This window comes from Oncorhynchus gorbuscha, linkage group LG12 (genome assembly GCF_021184085.1).
Source record: "Oncorhynchus gorbuscha isolate QuinsamMale2020 ecotype Even-year linkage group LG12, OgorEven_v1.0, whole genome shotgun sequence".
NCBI lineage: Eukaryota > Metazoa > Chordata > Actinopteri > Salmoniformes > Salmonidae > Oncorhynchus > Oncorhynchus gorbuscha.
The window spans coordinates 56,917,861-56,933,609 of NC_060184.1; the positions used below are offsets into that span (position 1 = coordinate 56,917,861).

Below are 15,749 nucleotides of genomic sequence, written 5' to 3' on the forward strand. Positions count from 1 at the left end.
ATAGACAGAGATAAGAAAAGGAGGGTGATAGACAAGAAAAGGAGGGCGATAGACAGAGATAAGAAAAGGAGGACGATAGACAGAAGAAAAGGAGGGCGATAGACAAGAAAAGGAGGGCGATAGACATAGATAAGAAAAGGAGGGCGATAGACAGAAATAAGAAAAGGAGGGCGATAGACAGAGCTAAGAAAAGGAGGGTGATAGACAGAGATAAGAAAAGGAGGGCGATAGACAGAGGTAAGAAAAGGAGGGCGATAGACAGAGATAAGAAAAGGAGACAGAGATAAGAAAAGAAAAAAAGGAGGGCGATAGACAGAGATAAGAAAAGGAGGGCGATAGACAGAGATAAGAAAAGGAGGGCGATAGACAGAGATAAGAAAAGGAGGGTGATAGACAGAGCTAAGAAAAGGAGGGTGATAGACAGAGGTAAGAAAAGGAGGGTGATAGACAGAGGTAAGAAAAGGAGGGCGATAGACAGAGATAAGAAAAGGAGGGCGATAGACATAGATAAGAAAAGGAGGGCGATAGACAGAGATAAGAAAAGGAGGGCGATAGACAGAGATAAAAAAGGAGGGCGATAGGAGGGTGATAGACAGAAGAAAAGGAGGACGATAGACAGAGGTAAGAAAAGGAGGGTGATAGACAGAAGAAAAGGAGGGCGATAGACAGAGGTAAGAAAAGGAGGGCGATAGAAAGAGATAAAAAAGGAGGGCGATAGACATAGATAAGAAAAGGAGGGTGATAGACAGAAGAAAAGGAGGGTGATAGACAGAAGAAAAGAAGGGCGATAGACAAGAAAAGGAGGGCGATAGACAGAGATAAGAAAAGGAGGGCGATAGACAAGAAAAGGAGGGCGATAGACAGAGATAAAAAAGGAGGGTGACAGACAGAGGTAAGAAAAGGAGGGCGATAGACAGAGGTAAGAAAAGGAGGGCGATAGACAGAGCTAAGAAAAGGAGGGCGATAGACAGAGATAAGAAAAGGAGGGTGATAGACAAGAAAAGGAGGGCGATAGACAGAGATAAGAAAAGGAGGACGATAGACAGAAGAAAAGGAGGGCGATAGACAAGAAAAGGAGGGCGATAGACATAGATAAGAAAAGGAGGGCGATAGACAGAAATAAGAAAAGGAGGGCGATAGACAGAGGTAAGAAAAGGAGGGCGATAGACAGAGCTAAGAAAAGGAGGGTGATAGACAGAGGTAAGAAAAGGAGGGCGATAGACAGAGGTAACAAAAGGAGGGCGATAGACAGAGATAAGAAAAGGAGGGCGATAGACATAGATAAGAAAAGGAGGGCGATAGACAGAGATAAGAAAAGGAGGGCGATAGACAGAGATAAAAAAAAGGAGGGTGATAGACAGAAGAAAAGGAGGACGATAGACAGAGGTAAGAAAAGGAGGGTGATAGACAGAAGAAAAGGAGGGCGATAGACAGAGGTAAGAAAAGGAGGGCGATAGAAAGAGATAAAAAAGGAGGGCGATAGACATAGATAAGAAAAGGAGGGTGATAGACAGAAGAAAAGGAGGGCGATAGACAGAAAAAGGAGGCAGAAGAAAAGGAGGGCGCTAGACAAGAAAAGGAGGGCGATAGACAGAGATAAGAAAAGGAGGGCGATAGACAAGAAAAGGAGGGCGATAGACAGAGATAAAAAAGGAGGGTGATAGACAGAGGTAAGAAAAGGAGGGCGATAGACAGAGGTAAGAAAAGGAGGGCGATAGACAGAGCTAAGAAAAGGAGGGTGATAGACAGAGGTAAGAAAAGGAGGGCGATAGACAGAGGTAAGAAAAGGAGGGCGATAGACAAGTAAAGGAGGGCGATAGACAGAGTTAAGAAAAGGAGGGCGATAGACTGAGAAGAAAAGGAGGGCGATAGACAGAGGTAAGAAAAGGAGGGTGACAGACAGAGGTAAGAAAAGGAGGGCGATAGACAGAGCTAAGAAAAGGAGGGCGATAGACATAGATAAGAAAAGGAGGGCGATAGACAGAGATAAGAAAAGGAGGGCGATAGACAGAGATAAGAAAAGGAGGGCGATAGACATAGATAAGAAAAGGAGGGCGATAGACAGAGATAAGAAAAGGAGGGTGATAGACAGAGATAAAAAAGGAGGGTGATAGACAGAAGAAAAGGAGGACGATAGACAGAGGTAAGAAAAGGAGGGCGATAGACAGAGGTAAGAAAAGGAGGGCGATAGACAGAGATAAGAAAAGGAGGGCGATAGACAGAGATAAGAAAAGGAGGGTGATAGACAGATAAGAAAAGGAGGGTGATAGACAGAGATAAGAAAAGGAGGGCGATAGACAGAGGTAAGAAAAGGAGGGCGATAGACAGAGATAAGAAAAGGAGGGCGATAGACAGAGATAAGAAAAGGAGGGTGATAGACAGAAGAAAAGGAGGGTGATAGACAGAAGAAAAGGAGGGCGATAGACAAGAAAAGAAAAGGAGGGCGATAGACAGAGATAAGAAAAGGAGGGCGATAGACAAGAAAAGGAGGGCGATAGACAGAGATAAGAAAAGGAGGGTGATAGACAGAGGTAAGAAAAGGAGGGCGATAGACAGAGGTAAGAAAAGGAGGGTGATAGACAGAGATAAGAAAAGGAGGGTGATAGACAGAGATAAGAAAAGGAGGGTGATAGACAGAGATAAGAAAAGGAGGGCGATAGACAGAGATAAGAAAAGGAGGGTGATAGACAGAGGTAAGAAAAGGAGGGCGATAGACAGAGATAAGAAAAGGAGGGTGATAGACAGAAGAAAAGGAGGGCGATAGACAAGAAAAGGAGGGCGATAGACAGAGATAAGAAAAGGAGGGCGATAGACAAGAAAAGGAGGGCGATAGACAGAGATAAAAAAGGAGGGTGACAGACAGAGGTAAGAAAAGGAGGGCGATAGACAGAGGTAAGAAAAGGAGGGCGATAGACAGAGCTAAGAAAAGGAGGGTGATAGACAGAGGTAAGAAAAGGAGGGCGATAGACAGAGGTAAGAAAAGGAGGGCGATAGACAGAGATAAGAAAAGGAGGGTGATAGACAGAGGTAAGAAAAGGAGGGCGATAGGCAAGTAAAGGAGGGCGATAGACAGAGATAAGAAAAGGAGGGCGATAGACAAGAAAAGGAGGGCGATAGACAGAGATAAGAAAAGGAGGGCGATAGACAAGAAAAGGAGGGCGATAGACAGAGATAAGAAAAGGAGGGCGATAGACAGAGAAGAAAAGGAGGGCGATAGACAGAGGTAAGAAAAGGAGGGCGATAGACAGAGAAGAAAAGGAGGGCGATAGACAGAGATAAGAAAAGGAGGGCGATAGACAGAGATAAGAAAAGGAGGGCGATAGACAGAGATAAGAAAAGGAGGGCGATAGACAGAGATAAGAAAAGGAGGGCGATAGACAGAGATAAGAAAAGGAGGGTGATAGACAGAAGAAAAGGAGGGTGATAGACAGAAGGAAAGGAGGGCGATAGACAAGAAAAGGAGGGCGATAGACAAGAAAAGGAGGGCGATAGACAGAGATAAGAAAAGGAGGGTGATAGACAGAGATAAGAAAAGGAGGGCGATAGACAGAGGTAAGAAAAGGAGGGTGATAGACAGAGATAAGAAAAGGAGGGTGATAGACAGAGATAAGAAAAGGAGGGTGATAGACAGAGGTAAGAAAAGGAGGGCGATAGACAGAGATAAGAAAAGGAGGGTGATAGACAGAGATAAGAAAAGGAGGGCGATAGACAGAGATAAGAAAAGGAGGGCGATAGACAGAGATAAAAAAGGAGGGCGATAGACAGAGATAAGAAAAGGAGGGCGATAGACAGAGATAAGAAAAGGAGGGTGATAGACAGAGATAAGAAAAGGAGGGTGATAGACAGAGATAAGAAAAGGAGGGTGATAGACAGAGATAAGAAAAGGAGGGTGATAGACAGAATAAGAAAAGGAGGGTGATAGACAGAGATAAGGAAAGGAGGCGATAGACAAGAAAAGGAGGGCGATAGACAGAGATAAGAAAAGGAGGGTGATAGACAGAGATAAGAAAAGGAGGGCGATAGACAGAGGGTGATAGACAGAGATAAAAAAGGAGGGTGATAGACAGAGATAAGAAAAGGAGGGTATAGAGAGATAAGAAATAGACAGGAAAAGGAGGATAGACAGAGATAAGAAAAGGAGGGTGATAGACAGATAAGAAAAGACAGAGATAAGAAAAGGAGGGTGATAGACAGAGATAAGAAAAGGAGGGTGATAGACAGAAGAAAAAAGGAGGGCGATAGACAGAGATAAGAAAAGGAGGGCGATAGACAGAGATAAGAAAAGGAGGAGGGTGATAGACAGAGGAGGGCGAAAGACAAGAGGAGGGCGATAGACAGAGATAAGAAAAGGAGGGCGATAGACAGAGAAAAAAGGAGGGCGATAGACAGAGATAAGAAAAGGAGGGTGATAGACAGAGATAAGAAAAGGAGGGTGATAGACAGAGGTAAGAAAAGGAGGGAGGGCGATAGACAGAGGTAAGAAAAAAGGAGGGCGATAGACAGAGATAAGAAAAGGAGGGTGATAGACAGATAACAGAAAAGGAGGGCGATAGACAGAGGTAAGAAAAGGAGGGCGATAGACAGAGATAAGAAAAGGAGGGCGAAGAAAAAAGGAGGGCGATAGACAGAGATAAGAAAAGGAGGGCGATAGACAGAGGTAAGAAGAAAAGGAGGGCGATAGACAGAGGTAAGAAAAGGAGGGCGATAGACAGAGCTAAGAAAAGGAGGGTGATAGACAGAGATAAGAAAAGGAGGGCGATAGACAGAGATAAAAAAGGAGGGTGATAGACAGAGATAAGAAAAGGAGGGCGATAGACATAGATAAGAAAAGGAGGGCGATAGACAGAGATAAGAAAAGGAGGGCGATAGACAGAGATAAAAAAAGGAGGGTGATAGACAGAAGAAAAGGAGGACGATAGACAGAGGTAAGAAAAGGAGGGTGATAGACAGAAGAAAAGGAGGGCGATAGACAGAGGTAAGAAAAGGAGGGCGATAGACAGAGATAAGAAAAGGAGGGCGATAGACAGAGATAAGAAAAGGAGGGTGATAGACAGAAGAAAAGGAGGGCGATAGACAAGAAAAGGAGGGCGATAGACAGAGATAAGAAAAGGAGGGCGATAGACAAGAAAAGGAGGGCGATAGACAGAGATAAAAAAGGAGGGTGACAGACAGAGGTAAGAAAAGGAGGGCGATAGACAGAGGTAAGAAAAGGAGGGCGATAGACAGAGATAAGAAAAGGAGGGCGATAGACAGAGATAAGAAAAGGAGGGTGATAGACAAGAAAAGGAGGGCGATAGACAGAGATAAGAAAAGGAGGACGATAGACAGAGATAACAAGAAAAGGAGGGCGATAGACAGAGATAAGAAAAGGAGGGCGATAGACAGAAATAAGAAAAGGAGGGCGATAGACAGAGATAAGAAAAGGAGGGCGATAGACAGAGCTAAGAAAAGGAGGGTGATAGACAGAGGTAAGAAAAGGAGGGCGATAGACAGAGGTAAGAAAAGGAGGGCGATAGACAGAGATAAGAAAAGGAGGGCGATAGACATAGATAAGAAAAGGAGGGCGATAGACAGAGATAAGAAAAGGAGGGTGATAGACAGAGATAAAAAAGGAAAACAGAAGAAAAGGAGGGTGATAGACAGAGAAAGAAAAGGAGGGTGATAGACAGAAGAAAAGGAGGGCATAGACAGAGACAAGAAAAGGAGGGCGATAGACAGAGATAAGAAAAGGAGGGTGATAGACAAGAAAAAAGGAGGGCGATAGACAGAGATAAAAAAAGGGTGATAGACAGAGGTAAGAAAAGGAGGACGATAGACAGAGGTAAGAAAAGGAGGGCGATAGACAGAGATAAGAAAAGGAGGGTGATAGACAGAGGTAAGAAAAGGAGGGCGATAGACAGAGATAAGAAAAGGAGGGCGATAGACAAGAAAGGAGGGCGATAGACAGAGTTAAGAAAAGGAGGGTGATAGACTGAGAAGAAAAGGAGGGCGATAGACAGAGATAAGAAAAGGAGGGTGATAGACAGAGGTAAGAAAAGGAGGGCGATAGACAGAGCTAAGAAAAGGAGGGCGATAGACATAGATAAGAAAAGGAGGGCGATAGACAGAGATAAGAAAAGGAGGGCGATAGACAGAGATAAGAAAAGGAGGGCGATAGACATAGATAAGAAAAGGAGGGCGATAGACAGAGATAAGAAAAGGAGGGTGATAGACAGAGATAAAAAAGGAGGGTGATAGACAGAAGAAAAGGAGGACGATAGACAGAGGTAAGAAAAGGAGGGCGATAGACAGAGGTAAGAAAAGGAGGGCGATAGACAGAGATAAGAAAAGGAGGGCGATAGACATAGATAAGAAAAGGAGGGTGATAGACAGAAGAAAAGGAGGGTGATAGACAGAAGAAAAGGAGGGCGATAGACAAGAAAAGGAGGGCGATAGACAGAGATAAGAAAAGGAGGGCGATAGACAGAGCTAAGAAAAGGAGGGCGATAGACAGAGATAAGAAAAGGAGGGCGATAGACAGAGATAAGAAAAGGAGGGCGATAGACAGAGATAAGAAAAGGAGGGCGATAGACATAGATAAGAAAAGGAGGGCGATAGACAGAGATAAGAAAAGGAGGGTGATAGACAGAGATAAAAAATAGACAGAAGAAAAGGAGGACGATAGACAGAGGTAAGAAAAGGAGGGCGATAGACAGAGATAAGAAAAGGAGATAGACATAGATAAGAAAAGGAGGGTAGACAGAAGAAAAGGAGGGTGATAACAGAAGAAAAGGAGGATAGACAAGATAAAGACAGGCGATAGAAGAAAAGGAGGGCGATAGACAGACAGAGATAAGAAAAGGAGGGTGATAGACAGAGGTAAGAAAAGGAGGGCGATAGACAGAGGTAAGAAAAGGAGGGTGATAGACAGAGATAAGAAAAGGAGGGCGATAGACAGAGATAAGAAAAGGAGGGTGATAGACAGAGGTAAGAAAAGGAGGGCGATAGACAGAGATAAGAAAAGGAGGGCGATAGACAGAGGTAAGAAAAGGAGGGCGATAGACAGAGATAAGAAAAGGAGGGTGATAGACAGAAGAAAAGGAGGGTGGTAGACAGAAGAAAAGGAGGGCGATAGACAGAGATAAGAAAAGGAGGGCGATAGACAGAGATAAGAAAAGGAGGGCGATAGACAGAGGTAAGAAAAGGGAGGGTGATAGACAGAGATAAGAAAAGGAGGGCGATAGACAGAGATAAGAAAAGGAGGGCGATAGACAGAGAAAAAGGAGGGTGATAGACAGAGGTAAGAAAAGGAGGGCGATAGACAGAGGTAAGAAAAGGAGGGTGATAGACAGAGATAAGAAAAGGAGGGCGATAGACAGAGATAAAAGGAAATAGAAAAGAGGGCGATAGACAGATAAGAAAGGATAAGAAAAGGAGGGCGATAGACAGAGGTAAGAAAAGGAGGGCGATAGACAGAGATAAGAAAAGGAGGGCGATAGACAGAGATAAGAAAAGGAGGGTGATAGACAGAGAGAAAAGGAGGGTGATAGACAGAGAAAAGGAGGGCGATAGACAGAGATAAAAAAGGAGGGCGATAGACAGAGATAAGAAAAGGAGGGCGATAGACAGAGATAAGAAAAGGAGGGCGATAGACAGAGATAAGAAAAGGAGGGCGATAGACAGAGGTAAGAAAAGGAGGGCGATAGACAGAGATAAGAAAAGGAGGGCGATAGACAGAGATAAGAAAAGGAGGGACGATAGAAAGAGATAAAAAAGAAAAGGAGGGTGATAGACAGAAGAGATAAGAAAAGGAGGGCGATAGACAGAAGAAAAGGAGGGCGATAAGAAAAGGGAGGGCGATAGACAGAGATAAGAAAAGGAGGGCGATAGACAAAGAAAAGGAGGGCGATAGACAGAGATAAGAAAAGGAGGGTGATAGACAGGAAAAGGAGGGCGATAGACAGAGATAAGAAAAGGAGGGCGATAGACAGAGATAAGAAAAGGAGGGTGATAGACAGAGATAAGAAAAGGAGGGTGATAGACAGAGATAAGAAAAGGAGGGCGATAGACAGAGATAAGAAAAGGAGGGTGATAGACAGAGATAAGAAAAGGAGGGCGATAGACAGAGATAAGAAAATAGACAGAAGGGAAGAAAGAAAAGGAGGGCGATAGACAGAGAAAGAAAAGGAGGGCGATAGACAGAGAAAAAGGAGGGCGATAGACAGAGATAAAAAAGGAGGGTGATAGACAGAGGTAAGAAAAGGAGGGTGATAGACAGAGATAAGAAAAGGAGGGCGATAGACAGAGATAAGAAAAGGAGGGCGATAGACAGAGATAAGAAAAGGAGGGCGATAGACAGAGATAAGAAAAGGAGGGCGATAGACAGAGATAAGAAAAGGAGGGCGATAGACAGAGATAAGAAAAGGAGGGCGATAGACAAGAAAAGGAGGGTGATAGACAGAGATAAGAAAAGGAGGGCGATAGACAGAGATAAGAAAAGGAGGGCGATAGACAGAGATAAGAAAAGGAGGGCGATAGACAAGAAAAGGAGGGCGATAGACAGAGATAAGAAAAGGAGGGCGATAGACAGAGATAAGAAAAGGAGGGCGATAGACAGAAGAAAAGGAGGGTGATAGACAAGAAAAGGAGGGCGATAGACAGAGGTAAGAAAAGGAGGGCGATAGAAAGAGATAAAAAGGAGGGCGATAGACAGATAAGAAAAGGAGGGTGATAGACAGAAGAAAAGGAGGGTGATAGACAGAAGAAAAGGAGACAAGAAAAGGAGGGCGATAGACAGAGATAAGAAAAGGAGGGCGATAGACAAGAAAAGGAGGGCGATAGACTGAGAAAAAAAGGAGGGTGATAGACAGAGGTAAGAAAAGGAGGGCGATAGACAGAGGTAAGAAAAGGCGGGCGATAGACAGAGATAAGAAAAGGAGGGCGATAGACAAGAAAAAAGGAGGGCGATAGACAGAGATAAGAAAAGACAGAAGAAAAGGAGGGCGATAGACAGAGAAAAGGAGGGCGATAGACAGAGATAAGAAAAGGAGGGCGATAGACAGAGATAAGAAAAGGAGGGCGATAGACAGAGATAAGAAAAGGAGGGCGATAGACAGAGCTAAGAAAAGGAGGGTGATAGACAGAGGTAAAAAAGGAGGGCGATAGACAGAGGTAATAAGAAAAGGAGAAAAGGAGGGCGATAGACAGAGATAAGAAAAGGAGGGCGATAGACAGAGATAAGAAAAGGAGGGCGATAGACAGAGATAAGAAAAGGAGGGCGATAGACAGAGATAAGAAAAGGAGGGCGATAGACAGAGAAAGAAAAGGAGGGCGATAGACAGAGAAAAGGAAAGGAGCGATAGACAGAGATAAGAAAAGGAGGGCGATAGACAGAGAAAAGAAAAGGAGAAAAGATAGACAGAGATAAGAAAAGGAGGGTGATAGACAGAGAAAGAAAAGGAGGGCGATAGACAGAGGTAAGAAAAGGAGGGTGATAGACAGAGGTAAGAAAAGGAGGGCGATAGACAGAGATAAGAAAAGGAGGGCGATAGACAGAGATAAAAAAGGAGGGCGATAGACAGAGATAAGAAAAGGAGGGTGATAAAAGGAGGGCGATAGACAGAGAAAAGGAGGAGAGCGATAGACAGAGATAAGAAAAGGAGGGCGATAGACAAGAAAAGGAGGGCGATAGACAGAGATAAGAAAGGAGGGTGATAGACAGAGGTAAGAAAAGGAGGGCGATAGACAGAGAAGAAAAGGAGGGCGATAGACAGAGATAAGAAAAGGAGGGTGATAGACAGAGGTAAGAAAAGGAGGGCGATAGACAGAGGTAAGAAAAGGAGGGCGATAGACAGAAAGGAGGGCGATAGACAAAAGAAAAGGAGGGCGATAGACAGAGGTAAGAAAAGGAGGGCGATAGACAGAGATAAGAAAAGGAGGGACGATAGACATAGACAGAAGAAAAAAAGGAGGGCGATAGACAGAAGAAGAAAAGGAGGGCGATAGACAGAGATAAGAAAAGGAGGGCGATAGACAGAGAGATAAGAAAAGGAGGGCGATAGACAAGAAAAGGAGGGCGATAGACAGAGATAAAAAAAGGAGGGTGATAGACAGAGGTAAGAAAAGGAGGGCGATAGACAGAGGTAAGAAAAGGAGGGTGATAGACAGAGATAAGAAACAGGAAGAAAAGGAGGGCGATAGACAGATAAGAAAAGGAGGGCGATAGACAGAGATAAGAAAAGGAGGGCGATAGACAGAGATAAGAAAAGGAGGGCGATAGACAGAGATAAGAAAAGGAGGGCGATAGACAGAGATAAGAAAAGGAGGGCGATAGACAAGAAAAGGAGGGCGATAGACAGAGATAAGAAAAGGAGGGTGACAGACAGACAGAGATAAGAAAAGGAGGGCGATAGACAGAGATAAGAAAAGGAGGGGCGATAGACAGAGAAGAAAAGGAGGGCGATAGACAGAGAAAAGGAGGGCGATACAGAGAAAGGAGGGTGATAGACAGAGATAAGAAAAGGAGGGCGATAGACAGAGATAAGAAAAGGAGGGATAGACAGATAGACAGAGATAAGAAAAGGAGGGCGATAGACAGAGAAGAAAAGGAGGGCGATAGACAGAGATAAGAAAAGGAGGGCGAGATAAGAAAAGGAGATAGACAGAAAAGGAGGGTATAGATAAGACAAGAAAAGGAGGGCGATAGACAAGAAAAAAGGAGGCGATAGACAGAGATAAGAAAAGGAGGGTGATAGACAGAGGTAAGAAAAGGAGGGCGATAGACAGAGGTAAGAAAAGGAGGGCATAGACAGAGATAAGAAAAGGAAAAGAAAAGGAGGGCGATAGACAGAGATAAGAAAAGGAGGGCGATAGACAGAGATAAGAAAAGGAGGGTGATAGACAGAGATAAGAAAAGGAGGGTGATAGACAGAGGTAAGTAAAGGAGGGCGATAGACAGAGGTAAGAAAAGGAGGGCGATAGACAGAGATAAGAAAAGGAGATAGACAGAGAAAAGGAGGGCGATAGACAGAGATAAGAAAAGGAGGGCGATAGACAGAGATAAGAAAAGGAGGGCGATAGACAGAGATAAAAAAGGAGGGCGATAGACAGAGATAAAAAAAGGAGGGATAGACAGAGATAAGAAAAGGAGGGCGATAGACAAGAAAAGGAGGAGGCGATAGACAGAGATAAAAAAGGAGGGTGACAGACAGAGGTAAGAAAAGGAGGGCGATAGACAGAGGTAAGAAAAGGAGGGCGATAGACAGAGGTAAGAAAAGGAGGGTGATAGACAGAGATAAGAAAAGGAGGGCGATAGACAGAGATAAGAAAAGGAGGGCGATAGACAGAGATAAGAAAAGGAGGGCGATAGACAGAGATAAGAAAAGGAGGGCGATAGACAGAGATAAAAAAAGGAGGGCGATAGACAGAAGAAAAGGAGGGCGATAGACAGAGATAAGAAAAGGAGGGCGATAGACAGAGAAAAGGAGGGCGATAGACAGAGATAAGAAAAGGAGGGCGATAGACAGAGATAAGAAAAGGAGGGCGATAGACAGAGAGAAAAGGAGGGCGATAGACAGAGATAAGAAAAGGAGGGCGATAGACAGAGATAAGAAAAGGAGGGCGATAGACAGAGATAAGAAAAGGAGGGCGATAGACAGAGATAAGAAAAGGAGGGCGATAGACAGAAGAAAAGGAGGGCGATAGACAGAGATAAGAAAAGGAGGGCGATAGACAGAGATAAAAAAGGAGGGCGATACACAGAGATAAAAAAGGAGGGCGATAGACAGAAAAAAAAGGAGGGCGATAGACAGAGAAGAAAAGGAGGGCGATAGACAGAGATAAAAAAGGAGGGCGTGATAGACAGAGAAAGAAAAGGAGGGCGATAGACAGAGAAAAAAGGAGGGACAGATAGACAGAGATAAGAAAAGGAGGGCGATAGACAGAGATAAGAAAAGGAGGGCGATAGACAGAGATAAGAAAAGGAGGGCGATAGACAGAGATAAGAAAAGGAGGGCGATAGACAGAGATAAGAAAAGGAGGGCGATAGACAGAGGTAAGAAAAGGAGGGCGATAGACAGAGCTAAGAAAAGGAGGGCGATAGACAGAGATAAAAAAAGGAGGGTGATAGAAAGAAGAAAAGGAGGACGATAGACAGAGGTAAGAAAAGGAGGGCGATAGACAGAGATAAGAAAAGGAGGGTGATAGACATAGATAAGAAAAGGAGGGCGATAGACAGAGATAAAAAAGGAGGGTGATAGACAGACAGATAAGAAAAGGAGGGCGATAGACAGAGATAAGAAAAGGAGGGCGATAGACAGAGATAAGAAAAGGAGGGCGATAGACAGAGATAAGAAAAGGAGGGCGATAGACAGAGATAAAAAAAGGAGGGCGATAGACAGAGATAAGAAAAGGAGGGCGATAGACAGAGATAAAAAAAGGAGGGCGATAGACAGAGATAAGAAAAGGAGGGCGATAGACAGAGATAAGAAAAGGAGGGCGATAGACAAGATAAGAAAAGGAGGGCGATAGACAGAGATAAGAAAAGGAGGGCGATAGACAGAGAAAGAAAAGGAGGGCGATAGACAGAGATAAGAAAAGGAGGGTGATAGACAGAGATAAGAAAAGGAGGGCGATAGACAGAGAAAAAAAGGAGGGCGATAGACAGAGATAAAGGAGGGCGATAGACAGAGAAAGGAGGGCGATACAGAGAAAGAAAAGGAGGGCGATAGACAGAGATAAGAAAAGGAGGGTGATAGACAGAAAGAAAAGGAGGGCGATAGACAGAGATAAGAAAAGGAGGGCGATAGACAGAGATAAGAAAAGGAGGGCGATAGACAGAGAAGAAGAAAACAGGAGGAAAAGGAGGGCGATAGACAGAGATAAGAAAAGGAGGGCGATAGACAGAGAAAGAAAAGGAGGGCGATAGACAGAGATAAGAAAAGGAGGGCGATAGACAGAGATAAGAAAAGGAGGGCGATAGACAGAGATAAAAAAAGGAGGGCGATAGACATAGATAAGAAAAGGAGGGCGATAGACAGAGAAAAGAAAAGGAGGGCGATAGACAGAGATAAAAAAGGAGGGCGATAGACAGAGAAAAGAAACAAGAAAAGGAGGGCGATAGACAGAGATAAAAAAGGAGGGTGACAGACAGAGATAAGAAAAGGAGGGCGATAGACAAGAAAAGGAGGGCGATAGACAGAGAAAGAAAAGTAGGGCGATAGACAGAGATAAGAAAAGGAGGGCGATAGACAGAGAAAGAAAAGGAGGGCGATAGACAGAGGTAAGAAAAGGAGGGTGATAGACAGAGATAAGAAAAGGAGGGCGATAGACAGAGATAAGAAAAGGAGGGCGATAGACAGAGATAAAAAAGGAGGGTGATAGAAAGAAGAAAAGGAGGACGATAGACAGAGATAAGAAAAGGAGGGCGATAGACAGAGATAAGAAAAGGAGGGCGATAGACAGAGATAAGAAAAGGAGGGCGATAGACAGAGATAAAAAAGGAGGGCGATAGACAGAGATAAAAAAGGAGGGCGATAGACAGAGATAAGAAAAGGAGGGCGATAGACAGAGATAAGAAAAGGAGGGCGATAGACAGAGATAAGAAAAGGAGGGCGATAGACAGAGATAAGAAAAGGAGGGCGATAGACAGAGATAAAAAAGGAGGGCGATAGACAGAGAGATAAGAAAAGGAGGGCGATAGACAGAGATAAGAAAAGGAGGGCGATAGACAGAGATAAAAAAAGGAGGGCGATAGACAGAGATAAAAAAGGAGGGCGATAGACAGAGATAAGAAAAGGAGGGCGATAGACAGAGATAAGAAAAGGAGGGCGATAGACAGAGATAAAAAAGGAGGGCGATAGACAGAGATAAAAAAGGAGGGCGATAGACAGAGATAAGAAAAGGAGGGCGATAGACAGAGATAAGAAAAGGAGGGCGATAGACAGAAGAAAAGGAGGGCGATAGACAGAGATAAAAAAGGAGGGCGATAGACAGAGATAAAAAAGGAGGGCGATAGACAGAGATAAGAAAAGGAGGGCGATAGACAGAGATAAGAAAAGGAGGGCGATAGACAGAGATAAGATAAGAGATAAGAAAAGGAGGGCGATAGACAAAGATAAAAAAGGAGGGCGATAGACAGAGATAAAAAGGAGGGCGATAGACAAGAAAAGGAGGGTGATAGACAGAGATAAGAAAAAGGGTGATAGACAGAGGTTCCCAAACCCCTAATATCAAGGCTCAGATAGACAAGACACGGAGGGTGATAGGCAAGAAAATTTGTTCTCTAGACAGAGATAAGAAGAGGGCGATAGACAGAGATAAGAAAAGGAGGGCGATAGACAAGAAAAGGAGGGTGATAGGCAAGAAAAGGCGGGCGATAGACAGAGATAAAAAAGGAGGGCGATACACAGAGATATGTGGCGAGGTAAAAGTCAATCATAAAGCCATTGTTTATCATTCAAGGCCCTTGTTTATCATTCAAAGCAGACAAGTGGTCCATCCATCAATTCCCTCATCCCTCTCTCGTTCTCACACACTCCACTGGTCTGTCTGACGAGTCAAGCAGCACAAGCAGTAAAGGAGCGGGGGAAAGAAATCAACTCTTTCATTCCCAATACCCCTAATATCAACCTATGAAGCTCAGCTAAGGCCAAACAATTAAAACATCCGCTCTTCATGATAAAGACAATTTGTTCTCTAGCATTTCATTCATACACACGAGGGTTGAGGTCCATTTAATTTAAATTCCAGTCAATTCTGAGAGAAAACCAAATTCCCCATTGAATTTTTTTATTTTCCTATTTTAATTTCTGTGTACTTCCTGAATTGCCTGGAATTGAAATGGAATTGACTCCAAGCTTAACACACACACACACACACAGGGAATGACCTTACGAGTCTCACAATGGTGCATTCATTACCTCGTTGCTCTTGGAAACCCTCCTGGCAACGATGAGTTGGATCATCCCTCGTTTGTTGCCCTCCGTCGACATGGACAGGCGAAGCATTTCCATGGCATCCTGGTTGGGCGTCCCTAGCAACGACTCGCCATTGACGGCAATCAGCTGGTCGTTGACTCTCAGTCGGCCATCCTGATCAACCACACAATAGAGAAGGGTGTGATCTGATGGTATATATATATATATATATGTGTGTGTGTGTGTGTGTGTGTGTGTGTGTGTGTGTAAATTGACCTGTTTTACAACGCATAACGATAAGGACATGTAATCTTGACAATTTCTTTAAGTGAATCAGAGTAATGAACTAACTATTGGAGACTAGATAATACAGGACAATGCATAACAGAAGTCGAATACAGTCATTATTCATTCTTACTGCACCTCATGAGCATTTTCTTTGAGGAGCGTAGACATTGGTAGCCTAGTGGTCACTGGTTCGAATCCCAGTGAAAAATCTGCTGGTGTGCCCTTGAGCAAGGCACTTAACCCTAATGGCTCATTGAAAGTTGCTCTGGATAAGAGTTTCTGCTAAATAACTCAGAGGTAAACATTTGAATAATTTATTAGGGTATATTTATCATGTATATGTATCAACCATGGAACACAAGGATGTGTGATCCTCACCTTGCAGGCGGCCCCTCCGTTGATGATGGACTTGACAAAGATGCCCAGGTCGGCGTGGTTCTCCTTGGAGCGGTTTCCCTTGACGCTGACCCCCAGACCTGCCGACCCCGAGTCACTCAGAGGGATCTCAAAGGTCAGGAACTCCCTGGTACCATCTGGGGTCAACACCAGGTCCTCTTCTTCTGACTT

General features: G+C 44.1%; 1 protein-coding gene across 3 annotated transcripts in view; it reads right to left on the reverse strand.

Moving 5' to 3' along the window:
* The window catches only part of LOC123991147 (partitioning defective 3 homolog), a 625,449-nt gene that overhangs the window by 276,240 nt on the left and 333,460 nt on the right, over positions 1-15,749 (reverse strand). For all 3 annotated transcript variants that reach the window (XM_046292394.1, XM_046292392.1, XM_046292393.1), the window contains exons 12-13: positions 15,561-15,749; positions 14,898-15,068 (exon numbers count right to left, since the gene is read on the reverse strand). In XM_046292394.1, the coding sequence (XP_046148350.1) occupies positions 14,898-15,068; positions 15,561-15,749 (360 nt within the window). The remainder of the gene's footprint in view (positions 1-14,897; positions 15,069-15,560) is intronic.